The sequence below is a fragment of the Diabrotica undecimpunctata genome, chromosome 5 (genome assembly GCF_040954645.1).
Source record: "Diabrotica undecimpunctata isolate CICGRU chromosome 5, icDiaUnde3, whole genome shotgun sequence".
Lineage (NCBI taxonomy): Eukaryota > Metazoa > Arthropoda > Insecta > Coleoptera > Chrysomelidae > Diabrotica > Diabrotica undecimpunctata.
The window spans coordinates 161,598,496-161,618,404 of record NC_092807.1 but is presented as its reverse complement, the minus strand read 5'-3'; the positions used below and the strand labels follow the sequence as shown (position 1 = coordinate 161,618,404).

At 33.2% G+C, this 19,909-nt stretch overlaps 1 protein-coding gene across 1 annotated transcript in view; it reads right to left on the bottom strand.

Annotated features, from left to right (window-relative positions):
- The window catches only part of LOC140442056 (uncharacterized), a 304,302-nt gene that overhangs the window by 212,665 nt on the left and 71,728 nt on the right, over positions 1–19,909 (bottom strand). The window contains exons 2-3 of the mRNA XM_072533113.1: positions 16,025–16,278; positions 12,084–12,320 (exon numbers count right to left, since the gene is read on the bottom strand). Of these exons, the coding sequence (XP_072389214.1) occupies positions 12,084–12,320; positions 16,025–16,175 (388 nt within the window). The 5' untranslated portion in view covers positions 16,176–16,278. The remainder of the gene's footprint in view (positions 1–12,083; positions 12,321–16,024; positions 16,279–19,909) is intronic.

Sequence of the window (19,909 nt, the reverse complement as noted above, 5' to 3'; positions counted from 1 at the left end):
TCTTCTTTTTTTTAAAGAAAGAAGTCTGCAATAGTAGGATACTTGAGCTATAAATACTGAGAAGTAGGAATTGTTGTGTTGTAGGTTTCCGACAATGAATCTGTCAAAATATGCCCGAGCTAAGCGAATGGAGTATACATATGTAAGATAATGAGTAAGAGAAAGACAGAAGCAGAAGATATATTTTCTCTCTCTTCCTCTCTCGAATATAAAAATGTTCCTTTTGTATATATATTTAATATTATATATATTATATAATATATATACATATAATAATAATAATAATAATAATAAAATATTTATTAATATTATTATTTATATGATATGTTTTGTATTATTTATTAAATGTTCATAATTAGATTACCGAAAGTATTAGTACCGAAAAATATATAGTCCTGTGCCAATTATATGTTTGCATTTGTTTGAATTTCCAGACTTGCATATACAATTATAAAAAACATTTTTAATAGTATCAATTACTTCAATTTTCACTTAAATTTGGTGGGGTACTCCTCTCAAATTGCTCGTTTGAAGGCACTATGCTTGTATCACTGCGGTTTTCCCACTGCATGACAATATTCCACAAGTAATAATATGGTTGGAATCTAAAATTGCTTGCTCTTCACCTAAGAGTCCTTTAAAATTCCCTATCAAATTTACAATGTCAAAAAACGATATCCCTATTTCGTCCGCCATCCTTTAAAACAAGTGCACCTATAGTCGTTTGAGAACGCGAATATGTTTCGCTGTCAATATCCCAACCACATACAAATATAATAAATTAAAGTGACAACGTGTTGTAATTAATGTGACAGCATCTTCTTTCAATTTTTATATCCATAAAAAATTACCAAACGACATTGTTTGCTTACATTACTGTTCCATTTTATCAAAAATTTGACTATTAAATACTATTTTATTAATTAGCAACTAGTTAATTTAAATTTTATTTTAGAAATAATTAGATGAATTACAACTTCGCTGTAGCATGAAAGCTCGTTAAAATAAACTGAACCTATCAATCTTTTAAAATACGGACACTTCAGACCCAGATACAGAACATGGAGAGTGACCTAAATTTGAATAAGCTGTACTTAATAACAACGGTAATTAATCTACCGTAAAAATATTTTAAAGATTATTTTTTGATTTTAAATTAACTAATCTATCATATTCTGGCAAGGTGGCGCTGTACAATAGTTAAAGACCTGTTACAGCTCTAATAGCTCCGTGATCTAATCTTTACAAATCTGATTTTCATAACTAAAGTGTATTTAATCTTCGCAACCTAACTACTTTCTGAAAAAAATTCTGATAAAATAATTGTCCTTCTTGTTATCATTACGACGTTCTCTTTTAAAGATTAGAACTACAAATGGCAATTGTAGTTTTGAAAATATTTGTGCAGATGTGAAGCCAAACCATTTTCATAGGCCTTTTAGCCATAATTCTGGCGTGTTCCTAGGGATCTTTTACTGTACTTTGTTGCTGCAGATTTTGTACTGGAACAATTAGCTAATTGTATAAGGGTACACGTTATAACTCTGTGTGTGTTACTAATCGAAGTCATCCTTATTTTCTTTAAAGAGCGTCGTTCATTATTAGTCGAGGAAATGAAGCATTTCACCTCGCAATTTTTTCGTCCTGCGTGGATTGACTTGAAATTTTAACAGAAGGTAGGTAATAGCCTAAGGATCAAAATCTTTATCGAATCAAAGTGCGCCAAAGCCTTGGGGGTGGTTGCCACCCCATCTCGGGGGTGACAATTTTTTTTTACGTTTTAACCACAGGTTTCGATTAAAAAAGTAATTCTAAACAAAAAATGTTCCATACATTTTTTTTTTAAAACTAATATTTTTCAAGTTATTCGCAATTAAAAGTAACAACTTTTAGACGAAAAAATCGACGTTTTTAATCGATTTTTCGCGAATAACTCGAAAATGGTGCATTTTATCAGAAAAATTGTGGAAAACAAATTTGTAGCTTTTAAAAAGACAAATACAATTCATTTTTTTAAATGTTTTTGCGATATAATAGGAACCGAAATACGGCCTATCAATTTTCAGCGGTTTTCTTCAAATACAAAATTTGAAAGATTCAAAGTCAAATATCGGGAAAATTATGCATTTTTGGAAGAAAACTCATCTAACCTTTTTTAAAGAGCATAAATAGACCTATCATAAAAAAAGACTCTGGCTCAAAAATTGAGTGAGTTATGATGAAAATAAGGTCAATACCTCATTTTTTTACGAAAAAATCGATGAAAACAACCCCCTAACCACCCCCATAATTAAAATCGATCTTCACCCTTCTGCAATTCTCTTTGTACATGTATTGTTAATACGTCCAAGAAGTTTGACCCATTTAAAATGCTTAGTTTTAGAAAAAGTACAGCTTAAAGCGAGAAACGATTTACAATTTCATATTTTTTACCCTTCTTTTTTTCAATATCCCCGAAAATACTGAATATATGAAAAAAATAAAAATATACTAAATTGTAGCTTTTTTATTGACTAAAATTTTCCTTTATTGAGATTTGTTGTACAATGAATATTTGGCGAGATATAGCCGTTTAAAGCATCGATTTACGATCAAGCACCATCTTTTTCGAGCCCTTTAAACTCACCCCATTTAAAAACCAAGGGTTCCAAAAAGATTTAATTCACAGATCCTTGTAGCTCCTTATAGCGTTTTTGAAGAAACACTCCATCGTTAAAAATGAAGGAAATACGTTAAAAAAACCAATTAATTTTTTTTTCCGGAAAATTCCATTAGTATAGTACAGTACATTTCGGAGCATAATAATCTACAAAACCGGTATATTAGGTAATGGGGTAGTTCTTATTTTGAAATCCCATACAACAGAATAAAACATCTGCTTTTCTCGAGCAGATGCGGTACGAACAGTTCATCAAAGCTACAACGAAAAACTGTGCGGTTAAACTATCATCCCTTCTGCCCACTGTTGATGCCCTAGATGAGCATTCAAAAATATGCTATTACCAAATTCAACAGTGGCTTGGCAATGAAAATATTAGAGCAACAGATTGGGGATGGTATTCCAAAGATGGTTTGTTATTACCCGTACGCATGAACAAACAACCTGCACCCGATGAACTTTTGAAAATTATGTTTTGCCAATGCAAAAAAAGGATGCGGCGTTTCATGTGGGTGCAGAAAAGTTGGTTTATACTGTAACTCTACTTGTTCTGGGTGCTCAGGTGAAGGGTGCAATAATATTCCACCAATAATTGAAAAATATGAGGATGACATAGATCACGATGAAGATGTAATTGATGACGAATAAAATTAATATTATAATTGTTTTACCTATAAATGTAAATATTTTCAACTATTTATGTTAATGTATAAGAATATATGGTGCCTTTTTATGTTGATAAATTTTTTTGTATTTAATTCTACTTTTTTTAATTTATATCTTCTAAATTAGTTTATAAAAACTGCAATGTTGTAAAGGGTGATTTTCAAAAGTTGAAAAGTTGCAAAATTTTGGCAAAAAATTGTTTTCACCTATAGCACTCATAACAATCAATTTTTAAGGGTTGAAAATTTATGAAATTGTATTTTAAAGTATAAAAAAATCACTATTTAACTAATCCAAACCAAATTTCACTCATCTTAAGATTTGTAATGTTATTTTACAATTTTTGAAAATTAGGGGTAGTTTTCACCCCTAAGAACAATCAAGGTTCATCGGCATGACATAAACTATAAAGCAGAGGGTGAGTTGAGCTTAAATCCAAATTTTTATCCAAATCGTTCCAAGGCGAAATCATTTTTTTAGAATTAGTAATTTTTTTACATTAATCTCTAACAAGGGTTGCTTTTTAAGGGTTGAAATATGATGGAACTCTATTCAAAAGTATAAAATAATCATTATTTAACTAATTCAAACCAAATCTTACCCATATTCAGGTTTAATATGTTATTTTATAATTTTTGACAATTAGGGGTAGTTTTCACCCCTAAAACCCTTCAGCGCACTTCAGTTCGATATAGATTTTGATCCTTGGGCTATCACCTACCTTCTGTTAAAATTTCAACTCAATCCATGCAGGACGAAAACATTGCGAGGTTTTAACTTTTTTTCGAGCTTCATTTCCTGAACTATATATCCGAACGGCTGCGGTACCTCGGGTGAATTACAAACCCTTTTAAGTTATTATTTTCTTTATGTATACAGTGCATCAATAAATATTTGAAGGGGGAGATATTAGGTCATAATTAAACTTCCTGGGAAAAGCACCCCCTCGCCCCCGTATCATCCCTTTATTTTTTTTAAATTACTTCACCCTTTTTTTATATTATATTTGAATTCTACTTTTTGTATTGATTTCAAAAATGTGTAATACATTCGTTGAAGTGATTATTTTATGAGATAGACAATTTTTCTTCTTTTGCACTTTGCAAGAAAGAATCGTAATTGTAGGTTTATACTACTGTAGCATTTTAAAATTCCTAAAACGCTCTTGAATTTTCATTAAATGCCTTAGCGAACAGACATAATTGCCGATACTGGGCTGATCCCGAGCTATTCGGAGTTGAGTCTGGTGTGCCCCAAGACAGCGGTATTGGCCCTGTTTTATATTTGTTCTTACCAACTACGAGACTAACCTCAGCTGCTACATATGGTGATGACACTTCTGATCTTGCATTACATATAAACCCGCAAAGAGGATCACAAAACTTGCAAATTATCTATCTATCGATACAAGGATTTCTACAGCTCTCGCCGCCTTCTTTTTTTCAGCCAACGTCTCCAGTCCTTTCTGTTCTGCCATTCTCCATCTCTAAGGTCTCGTCTTTCCATGGCCTCGTCCACTTCATCCCTCCATGATCTTCGGGGTCTACCTCTTTTCCTCCTTCCTATTGGGCTCCTATCCTAAATCTTTGCTATCCACCTTGTATGGTCTGTTCTTCTCACATGTCCATACTAAATTAAACGTTTTCTTCGATGTAGCTGAGTATGTCTTGTTCTACTGCCATTCTTCGTTTTATCTCCTCATTTCTGATGCGATCCATTTTTGTCACTTTGCAGCTTCTTCTCATGAACTCCATTTCAGTTGCTGTGATTTTGGACCTGTTTCGTTTATTTATTAACCAATTCTCTGCTCCAATTCACATATTGTGCGTGAATTTCACACACAGCATCCTCAATGGGTAATCTTATGGTGTGGTATCTTAGGGGATCACATTATCGGATCCTTTTTTATCACTGGAACTTAAATGGTGCATCGTATCTTGAACTACTTAGGCAAGTGATTGATCGTATTAGAAAAATAGTAGAAAATAATAATATCCTTTTACGATGATGAAGCTCCTCCACACTTTGCTCTACCTGTGCGACAATTTTTTAACGAAACTTTTCCCGCTCGTTGGATAGGTAGATGAGGGTAGATGATGGATTGGTCACCTAGGTCACCGGATTTAACACCCATAGATTTCTTCTTATGGGAGTATTTAAAAAAAATTATGCTGCTCAAGCAGAATCTCTGGATGATTTACAACAAAGAATAGAGGATGAATGTCGACAATTAAATGGAGTAAGCAATGTCAGAGAAGAACAATGTCAGAATAGATTGTACTATTGTATGAAAGTGAATGGATGTCATTTTGAATAATTATTGTAAACATTTTTGGTAGTGAAATGTTCATTCTAAATGTAATCAAGTTGTTAAAAAATAATTATTATCAACCTAGTTTTCTTGATTTTGTATTTATTTTTTTTATAAACTTATTACTTTAAGCATCATCTGTTATACATTTTTAAAATCAGGACAAACAGGAGAATCCTTTCAGACAACCCTCACAAAAAATCTACAAAAAAAAACAAAAAAAAAACGGACACGAGTGGTCCATATCCTCGAGCACCGAGTCACCAAACTGGAAGTAGTCAAAAGTCTCTGTTATTAATGTATATTTTATGCTCGTTTATCCTGACATTAAGTGGTTTGGCTGTTTCTTCCAGGTAGAAATTATTGCATTCACAAGGTATTTTATAGATGCAGTTTCTTAACCTTCCATGTGTATTCTTGGGTTTGGATAGAATGGACCTCAGTGTGTTCGTTGTTTTTAATGTTGTTATGATCTTGTCGTTATTTTTAATATTCTGTATTATCACCTCTATTTTAAATTACTCTCCTCATTCGACTTGGCATTGAACGGATCAAATTCTGGATGTTGTCTTGATGAAAAGCTTCGCATTCTTCCATGAGCGCCAACTAAAGCTGCCCACGATTTATTGGAGTAGGTATTCTGCTTCTCACTCTTCGATTGAGTTCAATCGTGTTCAATTCTGAACTTTGAGCTGACCAATTTATTTTTGACACACCGACGGTTTCTGGTATTGCATTACCATCTTAGCTACGTGTGGCCGCGCGTTGCCTTGCATGAAGATTTCGCCCAAAAACCCAGCAAAAGGTATTACATGCTCGTTTATATATCGGTGAGCAGTCAAAGCCCCTCTATCAATATACACGAGGTCAGTACGGCCTTCGAATGATATGCCTACCCAAAATATTACCGAACCTCCTCCAAAAGCAACACGTGCTCATCAAACACAAGCAGCGTATCGTCCCCCACGTCGTCTGTATGTTTCGATGCTACCGTCTGCTATTAACCAAGGTTGTGTTGCTAGGCAGCGAGCCCTTAGACCAAATTTCCTCCACTTTCTTCTCACTGTAGAAGTGTAATGTCCACTCGTGAGTATTTTGAAAACGGTTTTGGATTACTCTAGCCATAAAAAATCGATTTTGCAAAGAGGTGCGTATATAAAGAACGGTCTCCTCAGGCGGTCGTAATTCTTCTCGTGCCTGATTCTGGTCGTCGTTCGTGAGATAAAGTCTCTACAAATCGTTGGTATGTTTTTTTTGGATCAACGACTGATTCCAATCTGTATGGTCACTTCTCTTTGATTCATTCCATTATCAATCAAAGTAACAATTTGAACAGATCTAGCAAATCTCTCAGCCATAGTTTTAAATTAAAAAATTGCGTTAAGTTCATTCTTTATAAAACTGTTTATATGGCATTGTGGGAGTTTCAATTCAATGGAATAAATTCCATAAAATTAAAGTTTTTGAAAACTTTCTTTAAAATTCTAGGTGGCCTCTTTTTAACGACGAGCAGTGTATATAATAATAAACAAATAAAATAAATATAACTATCATTTATATCTTTGAAAACGGTCTTTGAATATAGAGATAGAAACGTCAGAAAAAAACCTGTAAATAAATATATCGTGGCCTATTTCGAACAAATAATATTTAAAAACTATAGTTTAATTAACATTGAAATGAAAGTGAGTGTACGTCACTGGATTTTCATACGTCTTTCCCAACTTCTCCGCCTTCAAACAATGAAATCACTCTTCGAAATAGTGGAAACTGACAATAGTTGTAAAAAATATGATGCAGTATTTAAATTTTCATGGGACCTTTATATAAAAATAATGGAACGCATTCAATAGTGATCATCAAATTGGATAAAAGACGGATCCGTTCTTTAATTTTTCGAACTTTGGAAATAAACAAAATACAAAGCTGAAATTAGAATTTTGGTTCCATGTGGATAATTATTCGCTCGTTTCGATTGTACTTCCAGATAATATGAAGCACGACCCATCCCTATTGCTTAATTTGTCAGTCGCTTTATTTCTCTTTGAAGGGTGTATACGCTTTGATGCCAACATATAATTTTAAAGCCCAAAACGCTTTGTACCTTAAGCCCTTTTCGTCATATCCAAACGCTATTTAGACTCTCATTTGCGTATTTACAAAACTTTAGATGTCGACTTGTCACAAATCACTCGACATGTGTGTATTAATTCCTCGACATATATTAATATTTTCTTAAGTAGATTCGTGAATAAATACTTGGGGGCAACTATAACAAATACAGGATCAGATGAAACGGATATAATAAACAAAATAAAGAAAGGAAATACGATTGAGGAGCAGATTTTCTAAATGCATTTTGTAACCTCAGAAACCTTTTTTGTATGGCGCTAGAAAGGTCACCAAAGGACACACTGCGGATGACAACCAGATGGTTGGTGAAGAGCGAGTCATGGGTTCGAAACTAGCTTTTGGAACCGGGAATGGGTCGAACAGACGAAATAAGTAAAGATAGGACAGGATAAGATATATTAGAAAAGATACAGAAATAAACAAAAACAGTAAAATTATCAAAGATAAGATAAGATAAAAAATGGGTGCAACTTAACTTTTTGGGGTTCAAGAGGAAAATTAAGAAACCTTAGAAACGAAAAGAGATAAGAAAAGATATTTAGGTTTTGAGACCAAATCCAAGGAAAGATATCAACAGTTAATTATTAAATAAATTTTGTCAACACACTACGTAAACAAATAATATATATAGTAGGTGGACTCCGTCCATCTACTTACCTACGAAACTTAATCAGCCTGATCTTTCTCGTGGTCGAAGGTATAATAATAATTTAAAGTAATACGTAAATATTCTGAGGTATTATATTACCAGGAAACTTATTAGGAGTTGAGAAATAAAATTCATGGATAAAACAAAACAATATATTCAACAACACAATTAAATGGGCGGCTGAATGTAAACAAGTAAAATAAATGCACCATCAATTATTAAATGGTTGTATACATATGGAAATAAACAGTATTATGATCAAGAAATACCTTTACAGATACAATATAATAAAATCATGCACAAATTGAATTATCAGCGAAGAGAGCCTGATAGTATATAAACAAATTCAGCTAAAGCTGATTAAACCAATCTCCCTTTGCTGTTTATGGGTTTATCTCGAGATAACGGGTACAGTACATTTAAAAATGTATAACAATTATAGCAAATAAAGCAAAATGAATTAAATTTAAATTTAAAAGAATACAAAAACATTACAAGAATTCTGTGTTATAAAACTATCTAAAACTATCATAAAACTGTCTGTCTCGCACTGTTTTTAGTTTAATTAATAACTGTTCTTACTAAAAATTGTATGTTCGTAATTATTATTTGTGAGAAGTTCTTAATAACTGATTAATATATTAAATGTTTTTTATTTGAATTGCTAAATCGGTAGTTAACCTTAACTACAGGTGAAGAAATTGTTTATGCAGATTTGTACTGGGCTGGGTAGTATTATTACAATATTATTCGCCCAGATAATTGAAGGTAATATAATTACGATAACTTACAATAAATCTCGATGACTGCTGCACTATTTCACTGATTTTACTATACTTTACTAGTATCAAGCACTGAAGTTAATTGAAATAAAGGTACTTTATAACCATAGTTAATCTAATATGATATTAGATTAAGATATTTTAAATATTTCAGATTTAAGAGAACGGTAAGATAAGCAAGCGTCTTTACTCGAAGACTGCCTTGCCTAAAGTCCTTTTCCTCCTCTTAAAATTTAACAAGCTTCCCAAAAAAAGTGGGATATCCCCTACTCAAAAATGACAACTTGCCTAAAAGAACGCCAAGCTGTTTCCATCTTTACGTAGATACCCGAATATAGAGAGGTAAGTAACGGGACTCTTGTCGTTGGGAACCGTGAGACAGGATAGAACCTTTTGAATCACGTTCTTTCAGAAAAATACTATAAAGAGCTTTTACGACTATGTTTACTAAAGTTATCAAAAAGAACCCTCCTGGAACCTTTTGATGCTCCGTGATAGTCGGTATGTTCCAATAAAATTTGCTTAAGCCCACCCGCACCCACCTTTAACCGGGAAAATTTACCGGAGGTCTGTTTTTAAGTAAGTATTTTCAATTAGTCTTATATGGCTAAAATGTGAACTGTTTAGAATATTTTTTATGTTTTTAGGAAAAGCGTAAAGAAATGGACTCTAAAAGTCATCCTGGACTTTCAAAGATGGTTACATTTGGTGATAAAAATTTTGAGGAAATTTTGCAAAAATGGAATGAGGAAAATGATTCTGTCGCAAGTGATGTGGACTCAGATGCCGGGTATTTACCAACAAACCATGATACGGAATTACTGAAAAAAGAAAAATCACTCATATTTGCATAATGTACAAGACTCCGATATGTTTGCAATGCACGGCAAGAGCTTGCAAGGAATGTGCCACTTAATTTTTTTGACAATTTTACCTCTTGCAGATTTTTTCTCATCGATGTATAGATTTTTGTAAATTCTATTTTATGTTTCTTGTCATTTATGTCTCTTATGATTATATATTAGGTTTATTTAAAAAAAAAAATCAAAATTTTTATTTATGGCATTTATGGCTGTTTGTTTCAATAGACCAAAAATGTTACCAAAATTATCGTTTAATAGATTATTCTTTAAAAATCTTGTATTTTATTATTAAAATCAGTCATTTCACCAGTTCTACCATATCTAGATACTACAGAAAAATACATAATGCATTTTTTTATTAACTTTATAAAATATTTGACTCCATTTTATAATGACCGGTAAAAAATAACGGGGCTCTGTTTATACGTTGTAATAATGGAATGTCTGTAGTTAAGGGTAAACTTCTCCCTTCTTGGAGTAAATATCATAATATAGTGTAGGTATTTTTGTTGCACTGTAAAATCGTGTCACTTTTTCTAGTTGGCCGAAAACTTGGTCCGCTGGTAAATGTGAATGTCCGAGTACCGGAAAATACCACAGATTGAATATTTTATGGGGCATCTCTGTACAGCCATAGCATGAGCAGATGCATCAAGTGTGCATTTTTATTTTGTCCCGTACAACCATCTGCGAACTGTTTTTATATCTGATCCAAATTCAGACTTATTAAGAAATTCACGTAGAGCAGATCTTTCTCAGATCACTTTTTAGCTTGATGTTCCATCCAGGTATAGAAAACTGGCTTTTTAATATCCACGTCGGTTACACAAAAACAATAAAAAGACAACTGCTGACAACATCTTGAATTGGCATTTTCGGTAAGACTTAAACCTGCTAAAGCTCAAAACAGTAGGAAACAGTGTGTTTCGGTTTTTCATTTATTAAAAAAATATAAGGTTGAATGCTCGAATAAATGAACTTTGATCAGATAAAAGGCATATATCGAGCACAGTTTAATTTAATCTTGCCCAAGTACTTTCGATCCCTAGATTATCTTCAGGGGCATTTCGTCAATTGCGGCCTATCCGACAAGAACAAAATGTCATAAACATATAAATGTACAACACACTACACTACAAAAGGACAAACAAACACTTTAAAATTATTTAAGAAAGGCTACATTATGTGCAGAAGCCGGAGACAGAATGACATTTTGTTCTTGTCGGATAGGCCCCAATTGACGAAATGCCCCTGAAGATGATCTAGGGATCGAAAGTACTTGGGCAAGATTAAATTAAACTGTGCTCGATATATGTCTTTTATCTGATCAAAGTTCTTTCATTTATTAGTTTAAAAAATTGTTTTTTGCGTATTTTATGTTCAAGTAGAGAAGTTCTTAGTTTGTAAATTTCAGTTTCTTCTTTGCAAAGGCTAATAGAAGTTTGGCAATATTATTATGACTATTAAATATCCTACTAAAATACTTGTTATGTACTTTTAAATTCTCAACAGTACTTTGATACATATTCCATAAAATAGTAATATTATTTTCAGATGATAGATAAATGCGCCGAGATTATCATGCCCGTAATGACTTTCATGTCCTTTCAAACTGGTTATGGGCTGAAAATATAAATTAGAAAGGGTCAAACATCAGAGTTAAACAGGAGAATAGGACTAGCAAGGGCAGCATACAAAAACTAAGGGTAGTCTTGGGATCATTCATTCCTATGTGCTTGTAAGGGAACGTCTTTGATAAGTGTGTACTCACAGTTCCAACGTATGTAGCAGAAACATTGACCTTTACCAGAAAAGGAATCAATAAAATACAATTGACAAAGCAATGCAGATTTCTGTGTTGAATATATCCCTAAGAGACACAGCTCAACTGCTTAATGTTCATCTAAAAATGTTAATACTTTTTTTCCAGAAGAAATTTTTAAATTCTATAAATCACTAGTTAAACTAAAGCTTGTTATTTCTAAATAATTACCCTTTACTTAATTTTTACATAACATACCTGGAACATCCCGGGAATCATCTTCATAATTGAATTTCTTAGGGGATCGCGGAGATCTCGGAGATTTAATTGGCCTGAAATCCGCATCGGCGAAGTCAAAAATTTTTTCAGTCTGGCTTGGGCTGCTAAGCGATACTTTCGGCGAATTAACAGTCATTTTAGAAAATTTAGGGCTTCTTTGGTAGCTGGGAGATTTTTGTTCGGACAGAGGAGATTTAGGTATATCTGGTGGAGGTTCTAGAAAAAAAGTTATTATTTAAAAGAATAAAATCATCATTGAGAATCAACAGCTTAAAACAGATAAATATTTTTTCAATATAAGATGATTGATTATTATTTAAAATGAGATTTAAAATGACTAATTATGTTGGATTATATTTTTATTTTACCTAGTTCTACTATAAAGTTATAATGAAAAAATTCTTATTTTTTACTAATTTGATAGGTTTATTATACTTACAAAGAGGTAAAAGGAAGGGTACAAATAACAGGGGAAAGATCGGAAGCATTTAATTGGAAGAGAGGTATCAAACAAGGAGATAGTCTCAGCCCTTTGCTATTCATAATAGTAATGAACGAATTGATAAGAAACACTAGAGTCAGAACTAATCAACTGCAGACAATAATAGGATACCGCAGATTACAACCGGTAACAATAGAGTCCTTAATGTATGCAGACGACATAGTACTAATAGCAGATTCCGAGAATAAAATGCAGAAACTAATGGATATATGGGTAGAACAAATAGAAGAACTTAAAATGGAGATAAACGAGGAAAAACGTAAGATAATGATAATCAGCGGCAAAGGAGATAAGGAAGATAATCAAATAAAGATAAAATGTAAAAACTTAGAATTGGAAATAGTAACAACTTACGAATACCTGGGAAGTATAATAACTAATGATGGAAAAATAGAAGAGAACTTGCACGAGAAACAAGAATAAAAATATATAACACAATAGTGATACCGACTGTGCTCTATGCAAGTGAAAACTGGACAATTCTGGAAAAACATAAGAGCAGGATAAACGCAATGGAGATGAGACATCTAAGAAGGATAGTTGGAAAGACAAAATGGGATAGATTAAGCAACGAGACTATTAGGAGAATGGCCAACCAGGAACCGATAATGAACAAAATAGCAAAGAGACAAATGAACTGGTATGGGCATCTGATGAGGATGCAATCCAATAGAATAACAAGAAAAATTTATGAAGCAAAAAACATCGGAAAAAGAAAAAGAGGCAGACCAAGAAAAAAATGGATACAGCAAGTAGTAGAGGTAGGAAAACTTAAACAAAAATCACTCGAGGAATTGAAAATAATGGCAGGAAACAGAAAAGAATGGAAGAGGTGGGTAAATGGAAATTAAAATAGCTAGCCCAAATCCGACACCCTGTTAGGGTAAAAGGAAGGGGAGAAAGAAAGAAAGAAAGATAGGTTTATTAACCCTAGAACACTGACCATTCGTAAAATTTACGAACGTTGATTATTTTTTTAAAATTTGGCAATCTTGCATGAATTGTAGAAGCGTGAGTATTGGAGTAGCTTCGGTAATCAGTTTGTCAAGTACATTCACAGTTTAATTGCCTTTCTTTGTGCAGTCGTTAACCGCAAGATTGCAGTTGCTTCGTATTTTTTTGCGAAAGATTAGTGTTAACGTAAGTTTTTTTTATTTTGGTAATATTATTTTTTTTTCTCATTTTCTTAGAACACCTTTAATTCAATTAGAATTGGAATTGGATGCCGAAAACATGAATGATGGGTGAATTTGATTATGGTAGCCTACAATCAAATGACGAAACTTCTAGTAATTCAGAAAGTGAAGACAGAGTACAAAATTGTTTCAGCCCGTCTGAATCGGAGTACGAACCAGAAATTTTCTGGTGATGAAAGCAGCAATTTTATGTGTAATAGGCCTAAAACGAAAAAAAGCCTGATAACCACTCTACTTTTGTTTCTACGCGTATCATTTCATGTAAAGTTCAATATGAGATTTCTTCTCTGTAAACCGACATTCAACAAGACCATTTATTTCAACAAATAATAACTCAGCGTTATCAAAACGAAAAAAGTAATGAAGAAGTGTGTTTTCAACAAGTTGAAGAGTGAGAAACCAAACATTGTGGACAAATCTGAACCGCATAGTTCCCATTTGACTACGAGTCTCAAAAGCAAAAATGGTCATAGCTGGTGTACCTACTGTATCTAATCTTCAGAAATGTATTACAAAAAAAATATTTTGCACATTGTTTAATGACCATCTGGATAGGCAAAAGATGCTTATACGCCATTAGATGTATTTAAGTGTTTAATGGACGATTCTATGTTCGAAAAAATTCTGTTGCACACCAATACTCAAATCAGCCGAAAGTCTAAAAATTTTAAAGTTTTTATACTAATTCTCTAGTAACAAAGGATGAATTAAATGGTCTTGTTGGACTACCTTTTCTAATGCACAAAAAGATAACCATCTACCACAGTAGAGAGATGCTTGATTCCAAAATGTCTGGCTCTAATTATAGAGCAAGAATGAGCTGCGACAGATTTGATTTTCTTCTACATAATCTTGGGTTCGATGATAAAACCACAAGAACTGAAAAAAATATATAGATAGGTTTACCCTATCCGTTAAATATGGAAGGTATTTATTTTTAATTGTAAAAAGTCCTATCGTATTATGTAGCTATGTAAAGTAACTATTGACGAGCAGTTATTAGCTTTTAGTGGCCTGTGCCCTTTTGGAATGTATATCCCGAATAAGCCAGTCAAGTACGGAATTAAAATTGTGATGACTTGTAACGTGAATACCAAGTACATGTTGAAAGCAGAACCTTACTTCGGCAAACATACGCACACAAATGGAGAATCTCTAGGAGAATACTATGTTAAAAAGTTGACTCAAACTATTTACGAAAATTACCGAAACGTCACAATACTTTTTTGAAGCCTCCTTACAATCTTACAATTATTGGTACTTTGAGTTTTATCTTAAAAACAGAGAAATGGGAAATTCAAAATTTTGCTTTGACCGAGAGAAGACGTTAGTGTCGTATAAATCCAAAAAGATTAAAACCGTTCTAGTTTTATCGGCAATGCACGAAGGTTCAGTTGTTTGTCCAACTACTAAAAAACCAGAAATAATATTGCACTATAACCAAACAAAGGGTGGTGTGGACAATTTCAATTAAATGTGTGGTCGCCTAAGTTGCTCCCGAAACTCGAAGATGGCTTTTTTGCATATTCTATGGTATGATCAACATAGCGTATATAAAGTCTTGGATTATACATAATCATAATTTATCAATAAATAATCAGGAACCAATCACTAGAAAGGCTTTTATGTTAAATCTACATTAACAGCTCACAAGAATATGGCTTGAAAAGCGTTTTGCCATTCCGATTTTGAAACGCTCGGTGAACCTTCTGATTAACGACTTAATTCAAATTTGTTTGGAAGTTGCTGACCCCAATCAACCTTCTAATAAACGTACTACATGCTACACATGTCCCTCCAAAAAAAGAAGAATGATGTAACTTCATTGCAATCACTGCAAACAAGCATTTTGCGCATAATAGCTCGTTGTTGCGCTACCTGTGACGTAGATAAATAAATTTTGAATTGTTTTTGCATATTTTAGACATATAAATGTTCCTTTGTTCATTTAAAAAATTAATTGAAATTTCATCTTAATTTTTTGTTCTCATTGTTTGAAATTTAAAAAATCGTATATATTACGTATAGTGTTTGCGGAAGTGTAAACTACCTTAATTTACAGTGTTCTAGGGTTAGGCAGATAAAGAAAATTTCGTAAAAAAATATGTTATTTAATTTTCCTGTTAAATCTAAGTTATCTTTCGTTTATAAAAAACTTTATTCTAGAGTCAAATAAAATACACATAAACTTCTCAAACTTAAATTAACTCTACTCTACTCACCCCTTACGTGATAGTTTACAGTAGGACTACGCGGCGTGCTGCAGGTAGCAGGAGAGGAATAAGATGATTTTGGCAACACCGGATTTTTCTTTGGTGCAGTCCGTGCCGAACTACTTCGCGAAAAGTTACCAACGCCATTATTGACTTTCATGTCTTCAGCTATTGCTCTTGTTTATCTTGTAAAAGTCAAAGTTGCCGTTTTAGATGATATGGACGTTGATATGTTTCATGTCTAATTCAGTTCGTGGGAAAATCTGTAACAAAATATAAGCTAGCTGTAATTTGTGAAGCAATTTAAAGTAGTAAAACATGTTAAAATATGCATTACAAGGACTTCTAAATGTTCCTAAAACTGTAAAGAAATTTGACAAAATGTATCACAAAATGTATAACAAAGTCATCAAAAAGTTTTATTTATGGCAGTTTTTTCGCAAATAAAACTAGCTCTTTGTTTAAACCTCTTAATGGTGTCATCATCATCATCCAGCCCCATTTTTACATCCATTGTTGGATATAGGCCTCCTCCAAACGTCTCCAGTTCTCTCTATCTCTAGCTGCTGCAATCCAGTTTGTTTCTATTCTCTTTAGGTCGTCGGTCCATCGGGTGGGTGGTCTGCCTCGACTTCGCTTGTCGGCTCTTGGTCTCCGCTCCAATAATCTCTTCGTCCATCTTCCGTCTTCCATTCTAGCAACATGTCCAGCCCACCTCCACTTTTGTTTATTGATTCGCAGTATAATATCGTCTACGCCAGTTCGTCAGCGTATCTCCTCATTTCTCACGCGATCTTTCAAGGTCAGGCCCAGCATTGATCTCTCCATTCGCCTTTGTGTTACCCTCAGTTTTTCGGCAGTAGCTTTCGTTAAAGTTAGGGTCTCGTAAAAAAATAGGGACCGGTAAAATGCATTGGTTAAATGCCTTCCTTTTCAGGTGAATTGGGGTATTTGTTTTAAAAATGTCTCTCATCCTTCCATATGCCGCCCATCCCAACGTGATTAGTCTATTTAGCTCGCAGGTTTGATTGTCTCTGGTTATTCTAATTTCATGACCCAAGTATGTGTATTTATCGATTAATTCTACATTGTTGTTATTGATCTGTATCTCTTCGTTGGGAACTATATTGGTTATCATTTTGGTTTTCTCGAAATTTATCTCCAGCCCAGTTTCTTGTAGTATGTCATTCAGTTGTTGAAGCATGTCTTTGATCTCTTCCAGATTATCTGACAGAAGCACGATATCGTCCGCAAAACGTAGATGGTTTAATCTTTCTCCATCGATGGATATTCCTTTCTGTTGCCATGTTAGTCTTTTAAATGCATACTCAAGAACGGTAATGAAGAGCTTTGGTGACATGGTATCACCTTGCCTGACTCCCCTTTTTATCTTTATTTTATTAGTTGCTGAATGTAGACTTATGGTTGTTGGGGCATTTTCATATATATTTTTAACTATATTACAATATCTGTGGTCGACCCTGCAATCTTGTAGTGCTCTTAAGATGGACGGTAATTCCACTGTATCAAACGCCTTTTTAAAGTCTACAAATATCAATGCCAAGGGACGGTTATATTCGTTAGTTTTTTCTATCAGGGTTTTTAGGCACTGCAGGTGATCGTTTGTGCCGTAATTAGGGCGGAAACCGGCTTGCTCCCGAGGTTGGTAAAAATCCAGCTTTGTCTCTAATCTGTTCGTTATTATTCGGGTGTATAATTTATAAAGATGGTTAAGGAGACTGATTGGTCTGTATCTTTCCAGGTCTGCTATATATCCCTTCTTGTGTAAGAGTACAGTTATTGAATTATTCCACTTTGTTGGGATATTTTGATTCCATAGGCATAGATTAAAGAGCTTTTGAATTTTGGCTATCAGTACTGAGCCTCCTATCTTTATCGCTTCCGTGACGACACCGTCCTCCCCCGGAGCTTTCAACTATATCTAGAGTCTATCGGTTGCTATATAATGTCTCATAGAATGATTCCACAATTTGTAACAATTTAACTTAATGGTGTAGTTTGTTTAATTTATGTTATTACTGAGAATTTTTTCGTGGCTTTCTTCTCCAGAAGTTTTGCTTTATTTCTCATAATATCTTTAATTTAAGATGATTTGCTTTTCCTGGCAGCCAAGAGATTCCAAGACAAGGTTAACCTTATTTGCGTCGTCATCTTTTCTGCGTTGTGCATCTCCAGAGGAAGATTCTGGTACGCCTCAGATTAGAATATTTTTAGGACGTGATATGCGATCTACAGCTTCGTTAGCAATATTATCCATAAATTTGGTAGACTTACATAAATTAATCTGGCTGAGCTTCTTATTAAACTCAGTAATTTTATTACCAAAATCGCCAATTTTCGTTTGAATTTCCATTTTAAAGTCTAGCAGGAGTTCTTTATTTTCGAAATATTACAAATATTTAAGCTGTAAGATGTGATATCCGGCCCATGCCAAAGTGATACTTCTTTGCAGTTTAGCAGTTTAGTTAAGTAGCAACTGAGCAAAAGCGACAAATCCAGTTTAAGACATTTTTTTAGTAAATACTACAAAGTACTTGATTTAGTTCAATCTATATTGTGAACTATTTATTTCAGGCAATGTGCTTTAAATCCAATATATATATATATATATATATATATATATATATATATATATATATATATATATATATTGCTATATGATTAAATCAAAACCAAACGAAAATGCATTAAATCCCATTTTAAGACCAAGCAAAATATTTGTGTGAAAGTTTTGTTCAGTTTGCTCAAATTACCAAAAGATGGTAATCACAGATCTGTTCATTCTGTTATGCATAAAAATTTGCTTACTTAGATACTTTGGAGTGAGTTGTTTGTAAAAGATGGCAACAAGTGAAGTCGAAAGACAATGGCTAAAGCGTCTAAAAGATCGGATAAAAAAGTAAAAGGTAAAAACAGATTAACATTTATTATTTTTAAATGGTGATTTAAATTATTTGTAGGTACGAAAATACAGATCCGTTACTAAAAAGTTTAAGAGGTCATGTATAATCATTCAGATAACAGCTTTAAATGCACCCATATTAAATTATCTGATATAAGACGATTAAGGTAATCTTTTTACGCTACGACTGATAAATCAGAGCAAGATACAAAACTATCTTTTCTGATAACTGTTGGTCCCCTTATAGAAAGAAAACGAGGTATCGAGCCGAACCCGCACTCTCACTCATTTAATACTCTTTATCATGTAACACCCATAAAGGGTACTAGACCCACAAGAGTTTGTCTAAAATTCTTGTCAACAGCTATAGGAATCAGTAAGCGAAAAGTAAATACAGTTTGTAAAATAAACACAATACTGTTGCACTAAAAGAACGAAGAGGAGGAGATAAGGTTTCTCATAAAACAGTAAAGAAAAATATTAAATTTATCGAAAACCAAAAAGGCTCCGAAGGTCACTATAACAGATCAAAATCAAAGAGGATCTATTTATCTGACAACCTAAATATTCGTTATATAAACTATATAATTCACATTGTACCTACAGATATTGTACCTACAGATATTAACCACATCTCCAGTTTGACGATGTTTGCCAATATTTTTAGAACAAAATTGAATATCGGATTTTCTTCTCCTTTATCTGATTGCTGTTCTCTGTGTACTCAATTGAAGCACAAAATTAAAATTACAAAGAATGACAAGTAAAAAAGCGACTTAATGATACAGTACAGAAGTCATAACAAAAGAGGCAAGGCTTTTTATGAGTTAGGAAGAGAAGTGTCACCGGATCCAATCACCTTCTGCTTTGATATACAGCAAGTGCAGCTCCTTTCACGAACACCTATTAATGATGTTTTTTATGCTCAACAAGTGTGTTTTTACCTTTTATGCTGTGTTGACATGCCCGCT